General features: G+C 40.5%; 1 protein-coding gene across 2 annotated transcripts in view; it reads right to left on the bottom strand.

Annotated features, from left to right (window-relative positions):
- The window catches only part of lmnb1 (lamin B1), a 44,533-nt gene extending 31,628 nt beyond the window's left edge, over positions 1 to 12,905 (bottom strand). Inside the window, exons 1-2 of one of the 2 annotated variants that reach the window (XM_067983059.1) lie at positions 12,831 to 12,849; positions 12,327 to 12,698 (exon numbers count right to left, since the gene is read on the bottom strand). In XM_067983059.1, the coding sequence (XP_067839160.1) occupies positions 12,327 to 12,685 (359 nt within the window). In that variant the 5' untranslated portion in view covers positions 12,686 to 12,698; positions 12,831 to 12,849. Of the gene's footprint in view, positions 1 to 12,326 lie in introns of both variants that reach the window. The other variant, XM_067983058.1, reaches the window with a different exon arrangement.
- Positions 12,906 to 13,343: the final 438 nt, after the last annotated feature.

Genomic DNA, 13,343 nt, shown 5'->3' with positions numbered 1-13,343 from the left:
ATCCACCTGGAACAAGTAGAAGGGGCCCCACTTTAATGGCTTATCCAAAAAGGACAATACCCAACAGTATAAAACTCCCTCAGTACTGCACTGGAGTGTCATTCTTGATTATGTGCTCAAGTCCCAGAATGGAGTTGAACCCACAACCTTTCGACTGAGCAGAACGATATCAAGTTATTCAAGTCACATAGGTTGCCAGACTGCTCCCTAGCTACCTGAAACGCTCTTGCTCCTGCAACCAAAATGATTTATGAAGCACTTAATAGTAATATATCCTCTCAGCAGTCTAAACGTTGGCAAGTAAATATCAGAAAACTTAACATTGCACACAAAAAAATAAAATGTTGCCACTGCATGTACAGAAATTTTTGTAAAAAAAAGTTGCCAATTTATGTCAAAAATCAGCTTCAAGTGCTTAGGAATACAGTGCACTGCAAGCAGGAGGCAATTAATATCATGTTTCTTTTGATCAAGTGCTTTTTTAAAAAAAAGCTGTGTGTGACTAAACTGTTTGTAATGACCAACAGGAACCAATGACATTAAATTTGTTGACAATTTCACTCAAGTTCCATTTTTGTAGAACGGAGTGTGACTTTTGTCACTACTGTGAACTATTAAGTGCAATAGCCAAAATAAGAGGCCTCCCTGTTGGCTCAATTGGTTAATGTGACATGTAACTGAGTCATATAGACCAGAAGGTTCCAGGTCCAATTCTGTTTTTCTGAATTTGATATCCATTTGAATACTTAAAGTGCATTAAACTTTGACTTGTCTCAGATGCTGTCTTTACCACTCCTCCCCACCCTCACCCAAAACCTACTGTTGTGGAGACCAAAACTAAGAGCCTTGTTCCCTAACACGTATAGATTTCAGGGGCTCTTTATTTTAATGTGTTCTCAGCAAATAAGTAAGATTTGAGAGAACTAAATGGCAACATTTAAAAGTGAAGCTATCTCTGGTTGTCAGCCATGCAGAGCATGGGGTCAAATTGTTAAACTAATGATTCCATGTGATTCCAGCCTACTGCCACAGAGCACTTGGGATAGATCAACAAATGGGACAGATAAATCTGGTTTCTTCCAATCAATATCTTATGCTGTGAAAAGCCATAACAGCATCTGTGAGGGCACCCAGCAGCACTGGTTTGCCACTGTTCAAGATCCCCAGGCATGCCAACCAACCACCAAATTGTCATATGTGAAAAAGAACAGTGCAATTCTTTCAGAAATGGTGGGTTGGACACATCAAGCCTGCCCCTTACAATGTTATCCAACACATTATTGCTAAAGACACTGAATAGGATGGTGGTAATGCCACCTTACATAAGCTGTAATGGTTTACTGTTGGTGAGGATATGTTGTGTTATTCAGGCTGGATAGATACTGATTATTGTCCATTCTGAATCTGCAGCTTAATAACTACTGTAATCATCAGGGCAAAAAACAAAAAATGGCCCTTAAAGATGCACAATAAATGTTGTAATAACCAGAGGATGCTGCCAACACCACAGTAAAGGAGGAGGTAGTAAAGAAATTGGATAGGATAAAAATAGATAAGGAGGAGGTACTTAAAAGGTTAGCAGCGCTCAAAGTAAAAAAGTCACCCGGTCCGGATGGGATACATCCTAGATGGCATAAGAAATAGGAGAAGAAGTAGGCCATATGGCCCCTCGAGCCTGCTCCGCCATTCAATAAGATCATGGCTGATCTTCGACCTCTTCAACTCCACTTTCCCAGTCTATCCCTATATCCCTCGATTCCCTTAGTGTCCAAAAATTTATCGTTCTCAATCTTGAATATACTTAATGACTAAGCATCCACAGCCCTCTGGGGTAGAGAATTCCAAAGGTTCACAACCCTCTGAGTGAAGAAATTTCTCCTCTTCTGAGTCTTAAATGGCCAACCTGAGACTATGCCCCCTAGTTCAGGACTCTCCAGCCAGGGGAAAACAACTGTTCAGCATCTATCCTGTCAAGCCCCCTCAGAATCTTGTATGTTTCAATTTGATCACCTCTCAATCTTCTAAATTCCCAAGAGTATAGGCCCATTCTACTCAATCTCTCCTCATAGGACAACCCTCTCATCCCAGGAATCAATCTAGTGAACCTTCATTGCACTACCTCCAAGGCAAGTATATCCTTCCTCAGATAAGGAGACCAGAACTGTGCACAGTACTCCAGGTGAGGTCTCACCAAAGCCCTGTAAAATAGTAAGACCTCCTTACTCTTGTACTCCAACCCCCTTGCAATAAAAGCCAACAAGCCATTTGCCTTCCTAATTGCTTGCTGTACCTGCGTGCTAACTTTTTGTATATCTTGTACGAGGACACCCAAATCTCTCTGAACACTAACATTTAAATAGTTTCATCATTTAAAAAAATATTCTGCTTTTCTATTCTTCCCACCAAAAAGTGAATAACCTCACATTATACTCCATCTGCCACCTTCTTGCCCACTCACTTAACCCTTTGCAGACGGTGTCCTCCTCACAACTTACTTTCCCACCTAGCTTTGTATCATCAGCAAACTTGGATACATTACATATGGTCCCTTCATCAAAGATATTAAAATAGATTGTAAATAGCTGAGGCCAAAGCACCGATCCTAGCAGCGCTCCACTAGTTACAGCCTACCAACCTGAAAATGACCCATTTATGCATACCCTGTTTTTTGTCACTTAACCAATCCTCTGTCCATGCTAATATATCACCCCCAACCCCATGAGCCTGTATCTTGTATAACAACTTTGTAGGTGGCACCTTATCAAATGCCTTTTGAAAATCCAAATATACTACATGCACTGGTTCCCCTTTATCTATCCTGCTAGTTACATTCTCAAAAAACACCAGCAGATTTGTCAAACAGTATTTCCCTTTCATAATCCTCCCTCCCTCCCTCCCTGAATTGAGAGGCTATACGTGCTATCTTCCAATTCGCTGGGATCGTTCTAGGATCTAGGGAATTTTGGAAGATCACAACCAATGCATCCACTATCTCTGCAGACACCTCTTTTAGAACCCTAGGATGTAGGCCATCAGGTCCAGGGGATTTATTGGCTTTTAGTCCCATTAGTTTCTCCAGTACTTTTTCTCTACTGATAATAATTACTTTAAGTTCCTCATTCTCATTAGCCCCTTGGCTCCTCACTATTTCTGGTATGCTTCTTGTGTCTTCTACTGTGAAGACAGACACAAAATATGTTTAACGTCTGTCATTTCCTTATTCCCCATTATAATTTCTCCTGTCTCTGCCTCTAAGGGACCTACATTTACTTTCACTAATCTCTTCCTTTTTACATACTTGCAGAAGCTCTTACAATGTTTTTATATTTCTTGCTAGTTTACTTTCATACTCTATTTTCTCCTTTATCAATCTTTTGGTCATCCTCTGCTGGTTTCTAAAAAACACACTCCCAATCCTTAGGCTTACTACGGTTCTTTTAATCTAATACTACCCTTAACTTCTTTAGTTAGCCACAGATGGATCACTTTTCCCATGGAGTTTTTATTTCTCAGTGGAATGTATATTCATTTTGAAATATTTCTTTAATGTTTGCCATTGCTTATCTACTGTCATACCCTTTAATCTAATTTCCCAACTCACCCCTCATACCTATTTAATTGGCTTTATTTAAGTTTAAGATTTTAGTTTCTGACTTAAGTACACCACTCTCAAACTCAATGTGAAATTCTATTATGATCACTCTTCCCCAGGGGATCCTTTGCTGTGAGATTACTAATTAACCCTTGCAGAGGGGAGCAAGCGTGGAAATAGCAGAGGCTCTAGCCACAATCTTTCAATCCTCCTTGGATATGGAGTGGTGCTGGAGGACTGGAGGATTGCAAATATTACACCCGTTCAAAAAAGCAGAAGGGGATAAACCCAGTAACTACAGGCCAGTCAGCCCAATGTCAGATAGTGGGGAAGCTTTTAGAGACAGTATTCTGGGACAAAATTGTCACTTAGAAAGACATGGATTGATAAATGATAGTCCTGATTTGTTAAAGGCAAATAAAGTCTGACAAACTTGATTGAGTTCTTTGAAGAAGTAAAGGAAAGGGTTGATGGGGGTAGTGCAGTTGCGTATCTGGACTTTCAAAAACGTGTCTGATAAAGAACCACATAATAAACTTGTTAGCAAAATTGAAGCCCATGAGATTAAAGATGCAGTGGTAACGTAGATATGAAATTGGCTAAAGGGGCAAAAAGCAGTGTAGTAGTGAACGATTGCTTAAGACTGTTTTGAAGTATATAGTGGAATTCCCCAGAGGTCAGTTTTAGGACCACTGCTCTTTTTGATATTAATAAAATGGACGTGGGTATACAGGGTATAAGAAAGATAGTAGCAGATTCAGGAGGACATACAGACTGGTGAAATGGGCAGACACATGGCAGATGAAATTTAATGCAGGAGGGGTGAAGTGATGCATTTTGGAAGGAAGAATAAGGCGAGGCAATATAAACTAAATGGTACAATTTTAAAGTAGGTGCAGGGACAGAGGCCTGGGGGTTTATGTACACAAATCTTTTTACAGTAGCAGGACAAGTTGATACAGCTGTTAAATATGGAACATTTGACTTTATAAACAGAGGCATAAAGTACAAAAGCAAGTTATGCTAAACCTTTATATATCTGGGTAGGCCTCAGCTGGAATAGTGTGTTCAATTCTGGGCACCAGACTTTAGGAAGGACATCAAGGCCTGGGAGAGGGTGCAGAAGAAATGTACTAAAATGGTACCAAGAATGAGGGACTTCAGTTATGTGGAGAGATTAGAGATTCTGGGATTGTTCTCTAGAGCAGAGAAGGTTAAAAGGAGATTCAATAGAGATGTTCAAAATTTTGAGGGGTTTTGATAGAGGACATAGGGAGAAACTATTTCCATTGGCAGGAGGGTAGATAACCAGAGGACACAGATTTATGGTAATTGGCAGAAGAACCAGAGGGAAGATGGAGATTTTTTTTTTAAAACGCAGAGAGTTGTTATGATCTGGAATACACTGCCTGAAAGGAAGGTGGAAATAGATTCAATAGTAACTTTAAAAAGGGAATTGGAAAAATACTTGAAAAGAAAATATTTGCAGGGCTATGGGGGAAAAAGAGGAGTGGGACTAATTGTATAGTTCTTTCAAAAGAGTTGGCACAGGCACGATGTGCTGTATGATTCTAGATGCTCCGCTCCACATTCCTGTGTGTCTAAATTGCCTGGGCTAGTGGAGGAGTGGGGGGTGAAGAACAAACACCAATATTTCATTTATGCCCCATTTGGATATCAATTTAGGTGAGACAATAGTTTATGAGCTAGTTTCCAGAGCTTTCAAATTACATTTTTTAATATATATATATATAATTAATTCATGGGAAAGTGGCAAATTGGATCCAAAATTGGCTCAGTGGCAGGAAGCAAAGGGTTGACGGGTGTTTTTGTGACTGGAATGCTGTATCCAGTGGGGATCCGCAGATCTCAGTACTAGGTTCCTTGCTTTTTGTGGTATATATTAATGATTTGGACTTGAATGTAGGGGTCATGATCAAGAAGTTGGCAGATGATACAAAAATTGGCCGTGTGGTTGATAGTGAGGTGGAAAGCTGTAGACTGCAGGAAAATATCAATGGACTGGTCAAGTGGGCAGAAAAGTGGCAAATGGAATTCAATCCGGAGAAATGGGAGGTAATGCATTTAGGGAGGTCAAACAAGGCAAGGGAGTACACAATAAATGGGAGGATACTGAAAAGTGTAGAGGAACAGAGACTCCTCAGAGTGCATGGCCACAGATCCCTGAAGGTAGCAGGACAGTTAGATAAGGTGGTTAAGAAGGCATACTTTCCTTTATTAGCCGAGGCATAGAATATAAGAGCAGGGAGGTTATGCTAGAACTGTATAAAACACTGGTTAGGCCACAGCTTGAGTACTGCGTGCAGTTCTGGTCACCACATTACAGGAAAGATGTGACTGCACTAGAGGGTACAGAGGAGATTTACGAGGATGTTGCCAGGGCTGGAGAATTTTAGCCACGAGGAAAGATTGGATAGGCTGGGGTTGTTTTCTTTGGAACAAAGGAGGCTGAGGGGAGATTTAATTGAGGTCTATAAAATTATGGGGGGCCTAGGCAGGTCCTCCCTATCCACTCTATTTCCCTTAGCAGAGGGGGGCATTTATTGCCCATCCCTAATTGCCCTTGAAAAAGTGGTGGTGAGCTGCCTTCTTGACAACTGAGTGGCTTGCTAGGCCATTTCAGAGGGCAGTTAAGAATCAACCACATTGTTGAGAGTTTGGAGTCACATATAGGCCAGACCAGGTATAGACAGCAGGTTTCCTTCCCTAAAAGGACATTAGTGAACCAGATGGGTTTTTACGACAATCCGGTAGTTTCACGGTCACCATACTAGCTTTTTATTCCAGATTTTTATTTAATTAACCAAATTTAAATTCCCCTGCTGCCGTGGCAGGATTTGAACTCATGTCTCCGGATTACTAGTCCAGTAACATAACCACTATGCTAGCGTACCCATATACTCAATGGAAGTTTTCTTTTGATAAAAAGATATTACGAAAGGAGCTCAATTAAGTCTAAATTAATCCCACAAGTTATAGAAAACATATGGAGAACATATCAGGCATCAACAGGTGGATAGCAAAAGTTGAGTACAACGGCTGTAGTCAGTACACCTCCTTCAATAGAACAGAAATTTTATTCAAACATCTGTCATATAAGGCCGTTGGTTCTTCTATTTTGCAGCTGCTTTGCCCATCAAATCTGACTAATTAAACACAAAGGAGCGCTATCATTTTAAACTTGGTTTAATGTTACAAGATGTCAAACTAAGCAAAGTCTAGGATTGAACTAAAACAGTGCCTAAATTATTGCTATACTGAGGACTCCCTTCCTCCAAACATCTTGAGACAACAGCTGAGATTTACAGCTCAATTCCTGCCTACAGCTTGAAATGTCCACCTGTCCTTAGTCAGACTCGAGCTTCTTTTTCTCATGCAAATTTTTAACATCCTGCAGCCCCTATTATTTCACCATACTGGAAAGCAAAAGCAAACTAACTTTTGATTACATACACTTTCCCCAACCAAAACTTTTACGTACAAAGTACACCTGAACTTGCACTACTTTACATTAGTAAACTAGTAGATGCTAAAGAATCAAGACAAAGATGCAATCCTTTCCATTTCAAGACCATTTTTCCAATGTAAAATATTTGGGGACCATTAAAATCAATTTCTACCAATGTGCACTATTAAATTCCTGGATTTTTTGGGTAGTAATTGAGCAAAAACTGATTTCCTCCTGGAAGTTCAAGGGAAAGAAACCGTTAGATTTGCGAAAGCAGCATCTCGCTGTCTACCACACCGCTGAAATGCCAACGAACAGTGTGAAGTTCCTGTATTTGCACAGTAGATAGGAACTAAACTCGTCAGCCAGGACAACTTTGGAACAGTCGATTCTGGAGGTGAAGAGGCATGGGTGAGTTGCCAAGTGGAGGCCCTATAATTCCCCCACAAGATAACAAAAAGAAAAATATGGGCATTACTACTATTGAGCAGTTCTATTTTAATACGGCACTTTCACTTGTTTTAGAGAAGCTGGAATAACCCCAGACTCCCAAAGACATTCCCTTACTTTCTTTTGCTGGAGCAAAAGCAGAGGAGCAAATTGATTGAACAACAGATCACAGCCAAGCAGACCTAGAGGTACATGAACCAGCAAGTCTAAGGACCATTAGTAAAGCAGATGTAAGCTGCAGATGACCCCCGGGATGCACTGTATTATGTGACAGCCAAATAATTTCAATTAAAGTAATGTTTTGCCATCAGTAAGATGACAGTTCAATAAATGGCTACGGTGCCAATTAATATTTAGCTCACTTCAACGAAGCTCAATTATTTGCAACCTCCGGGAGGGAAAAGAAAAAGCACCAATCAATAGGATATCGGTAAAGTGTAACGGTTGATGTATGAAATTTCCATGCTATGTCCATAAACTAGAAGGAAAAAAATTCCAGATTTACAAATATAAATTTTGCTCTTCCAAACAGATTTTAGCTGTATAATAGGGTGGAATACTGGCACTTTTAGGTCTATCATAGATTCTGGTTGCAGTTTGCAAGAGGCAGATCACAACAACTGATTAAGTTAGACAATTAGCTTAAGTAGAAACTTTGCTACCCAAAAGGGATCCTTGAATCTCAATAAAAAAGCTTCTATCCACCAAAACTCATCATGTCAGTGGGCATCCATAAATACATTTTCTCTGCTTTCTCATTTGAAAAATAGCTTTGTTTCACTCTGTTCCTCAACCAATGATATTAAAATGGCAACTCTCCCTCTCAACTGGCTCATACTGCTTTCTCTAAATCTAGCCTGCTGGGATGACCCACACTTAAAATCAGCTGCAGCAGCCTCGATTGAAGTCAAAGAGTTAGCAGGGAGAATTACCATTTAAAAACCATAGCACTGAAGGAGTGCAGCCTGACAGTTGCAGCTAATAGAAACATGTTGTTTCTCCAGTACCATGACATTTAACTGTCTGCTCCTCCCTCCCAATTTACATATCTATAGCACCCATTAGACATCTCAGTGCTTTATAGGGCAATGGGTAGCAGATACCAAGACTGGTTAGGGTGAGGACAGGGAAAATAAAACAAGGATGAGGCAAAATCATGGTTGAAGAGAAGGATCTTAGATATTTCAGAATGCAGGAAGGGAGATGGCAAGGCACAGGTGCTTAAAGAGGAAGTTCCAGAGGGTAGGGGCAAGGCAGCTGAAAGAACAGTTACTGATGGAGAGATGAATGAGAAGTAAATCAGAGTTGGAGGACTGGAGACCATTTACAGGAACATAGGACTGGAAATCACAAAAGTAGAAAAAGGAGGCCATGGTGACATTTGAAAGTGAGGACGAGAATCTTAACATCTATTCTCCAGAACATGGGAAACACGTGAAGCTTGGCAAGCTTCAAGAATGTAAATAGTTACTGCAGCTGAAGATACAACCATGGCATTCTGGATGGTCGAAGTGGAGACTGGAAAGCAGAATGTTAGAGAAGTGCAGTCACAAAGCATCATAAATGTGGGTTAGGGTATTGGCAGCAGTGTGGACTTCAATCCAGGCTCCTGCTGCCAATTAAAAAAAACAGAAAGCTGAGCTGTATAAAATGACTTAGTCCCAAACCTAGGCATAAATTTCTCATCTTATATCCAAGTACATAAGATACTATTCCATAAAAGCAAGGCCAGGATTATCCGGAAAGAACCTGCTTGGAACACTTGTGGTTTCTTACCTTAAGTTTGAAACACAGTGCCAAAGTTAACTATGCAAATCACAATTAAATACACTGTCTTTCCCTTGCATGTTGGAATGGAAATATAAAAAGCTTACATTTTGCAATCTTCAAAATATCCTCACCTAAATTTTAAAACAAATTATGACTTCTGACAGAATACAAGCATTGCCTTGTTGCTAGTTATCACTGAAGCATATATTTTATATGTACTGCATGCAAACTAGTCAAATTTGCAGATCACAGTCAACCAAAAAGGGTGGAAAGAGAAACAGTTGAATCTGAAGATTGCCAGGACCGACAAAAGGTGGGTTAAGTAAAATACATTAAGTGCGCAAGACCAGTGAAATTCAATATGGTTAAGTATGATGCTTTGCATGTTGTAAGTAAAATGTGATGACTTACATAATCCATGAATGAAGCTGAAGTAACTAAGTATGAAAGTGAAGAATCTAGGGATATTAATAGACTATGCCTGACAATTCTGGTCACTGCAGAGCAGCATTAACTATACAGCCAAATCAGTAGTGTACAAGTCAGAAGACATCATGCTAAAACTTCACCATGCTCTGACCAAACTGCATCTTGTGCATTTTGTCCAGTTAGAGCTGTTGGGTTGATCCCTGGGTGTGTAAATACACACATTTTTATCTTATCCTTTTTAAAGAGAGTAGAGGTGGTGGTTGGACTAATGTCTGCGGTGAACTACAGTGGCATTGAATTACTTGATTATTTACTTTGTGTGTGTAAGAGGAAATCTCTCCATGGCCTTGCTCGAGCCCATCTCTAACCTCCTCCAGCCCTACAACCATCCAAGAGCTCTATGTTTCTCCAATTCTGGCCTCTTGTGCATCACGCACTCCTTTCAGCCATATAGGCTCTAAGCTCCTAAATTCCCTACCTAAACTGCTCTCCTGCTTCAAGAACCATATCTTTTACCAAGCTTTGAGATACCCATCCCAATATCATTTTTGGCTTGGTATCAAATTTTGTCACTTATGTCACATTTTACTTATGTTCCTCTGAAATGCCTTGGGTGTATTCCTACATTAGAAAGGTGCTATATAAATGCAAGTTTTTGTAGTAATGAGAGAAACTCCAGTCTTGAAAGCAAGGAAGCAATTTTGAAGTGTACATGATGGTAGACAGTCATGATACATGTAAACTGTATAGGAAAGGTAAAGCCAGAACATTCCTTTGTGAAACCATGATTGTTGTCTTCATACAAAGAATGATCATAAGATGGAACATACTTTCCAGTAGGTTAGTGGAATCAAAAACCTCTGAATCGTTTAGGAAACAACTAGATGGTGACATTGGGGGCAGGGGTTGGAGTGTACAGTGCTACCGTGTACCCATCATCCTTCCTTATTTGGCGGAGCAGGCACGAGGGGCTGAATGGCCTACTCCTGTTCCTATGTTCCTATCTGCATTTATCTTCCGATCAGGAATTCTTTGCGAGCACAGAAACTCCTGTGGGGAAGATGAAAAAGCAGTTTATAGAGGGATAGAGGGAAAGTATTGGGAGAGAAAAAACACGAGCTCTCAGCGATTTTGCAGGGATCCATTTCTTGCAGCTATTACAAGAATGGGGGAAAAAAACGTTTATTGAAAAAATGTTTATCGTAGAAATTGTAAAACGATGGCCATGGTGACCTGTAAGGAAAGGGTCTCGCTTGTTAAGATGACAAAATAAAATGGCAGACAGCGATCACCCTCCAGTACTTAAGAAGCTTCTTTGTCGTCAACACACACAAGTTTCATTGCTGGTGAGGCGGCCTTTGTAGTTGCCCTTTTGACCAACACAGCATAGCAAACGGGAAGGGTTACATGGAAAAAAGTTACATTATAACCCTGCGTGCAACAATGTTCTTGTTCGAAACATTTCAGAAACGTTGCCATTTATTTTGCTTTAATTGGAACCATTAGAATCGAATAAACTGTACTGGTTCGCTGTTTTGCAAGGACCTCGTCCCCGGCTACCTTGGATGAATGGAAAGTCTCTTTGTCTGTACAGAGGCGCTACCATGCGACAGATGGCCATTGTCCATCTCTCATTCACTATTTTCCTCAAAACAAATTCCCGGGCGCATAAAAACTACGTTTATTGCAGCCCTCACTCCCCTTCTTCGTTGTTTGATGGTGCAAAAACTGACTGCGGGGTGTGACATTTGTGAAAGAGCTCAGATTTCGGAGGCTCTCCCCTGCCATCAACCCATATATGGTCAGCCTGTGTAGTAACTGCTGCTGACAAACTTGGTCCATTCAACCAGCGCCAATTACTATTATAAAATAGAGCACGGAATATATTCCAACAGTGACGGCACCATCGCTGATCAAATCACTGAGGTCAGCTTTAATTAACGATTCAGACTTCACACATTAGACTATAAAGTGTCACTTAATTCAAGGCATAAGTTCCTACATGATACATTTCAATACGCATTGAGCTCGTGCAGTATCTGAACACTGGTTTATAGAAAAAGGTGGGAATTTTGAGATTGTAAAACCCGTTCAGTACAAATCGACCAACTCTTTACATCAAGTAATTCCATGCCACTGTAGTTTACTGCAGACATTAGTCCAATCACCACCTTTACTCTTTTTATTAAAAGGTTAAGATAAAATTGTGTGTATTTAAACAAACGTACAATTTGCCTTTAGGAGATCCCAGTTTGGGTAAACATGAAAAACCAACCCTACATCACTACCGTAAATAAAGTCACACTATAATAGGTCTATCTATAACTGAAATACTAATGGGAGATATAAATCATCCACAATTTACATGGATTTTCCAAAATACACATCACCCATTTCCGTAAAATAATACTTTTTCCTTCAGACTATAGTACAATATTGTACATTTTAAAAGGACGCATTTAAACCTTTAACCCACCAAAATACACAGATAGGGGGAACACACACATTAGGTAGCTTATTACTAATATAGATGAAGGCCTACGGTACAGATTTATCCACCTAAAATGCAGTTTACCGTAAAAGCAGGTTGCACCGTGAATTTTCAGTCGCCCTTACTTTTGTAGCACATTGTCGTAGTCCCCGCGGATCTTGCCCAGCTCAATCTGCAAACGCGCTCTCTCTTTGGCTGTCTCATCCAGCGATTTGCGAGCGTCCGCCAGCTCGTTCTCGTACAGGTTCTTGATGCCGGTCAGCTCCCGGGTGGTCACTTCTTCCTTCTCGGAGATTTGCAGCTGCAGTACACTGTTCTCGGACTCCAGCGAGCGGACCTTGTCGATGTAGACGGCGAGCCGGTCATTGAGGTTCCTCAGCTCCTCTTTTTCCTGCAGTCTGGAAATACGGGTCGGACTGAGCGGTGAGCTGGCTGCACTCCGGCCGCTCGTACGGTGCTGGGTCTTTGGAGTAGCCATCGCCATAATTTACACCGAACTGCTTTTTAAAAAGGTAAAAGAAAGCCAATTTGTTTTTTTTTAAAAAAACCGCAATACTATGAAGGGAACTAGCAAAAAAAAAAGTTTTTTTTTTAGAAAAAAATCAAAGCAATTCAAGAAGCGCGAGCACCTGATTCCTCTTCTTCTTGCTCCTGGTCTGTGCCCGCGCCTCTTTCCTTATTCACTGATTCCACTGTTAAAATGGCTCCTCGTTTTAGCGTTGGATATAAAACAACGTGACCGTCTGGGACCAATTGTACCGCGAGACTAGACCGGTCCTCTCAACACCGCCAACAGTTGCAAAGTTTGAAAGTATTAATTTTACTGTGTAAATCACGGTATAATCGCGAGTATTTTCTCCTCCCACAAACTTAAGGTAAACAAGTGTGCATCTATGGCGAAGTAGTTAACATGGGATTACACTTGTAAAATCCGGTATGATCGTTTATTGAGAATGAGGATTTTTTTTTTCTTTGAATAAATACTTCTGCGGTACAGTGGTCATTGTAGATGTGAAGCTGCTTATTCAGAAATACGGTCCCAGTATTACCTTATATGGAAGCGTTGTCCACTAAACAAATGTCAGGTATTGCTCTTCAGATAAGGATAATAAGATATTAGGCTGATTGGAAGGGGGAAAAGA

The sequence above is a fragment of the Heptranchias perlo genome, chromosome 4, assembly GCF_035084215.1.
Source record: "Heptranchias perlo isolate sHepPer1 chromosome 4, sHepPer1.hap1, whole genome shotgun sequence".
NCBI classification, from domain to species: Eukaryota; Metazoa; Chordata; class Chondrichthyes; order Hexanchiformes; family Hexanchidae; genus Heptranchias; species Heptranchias perlo.
The sequence above is the reverse complement of the archived record's forward strand: the minus strand, read 5'-3'. Positions and strand labels throughout refer to the sequence as shown.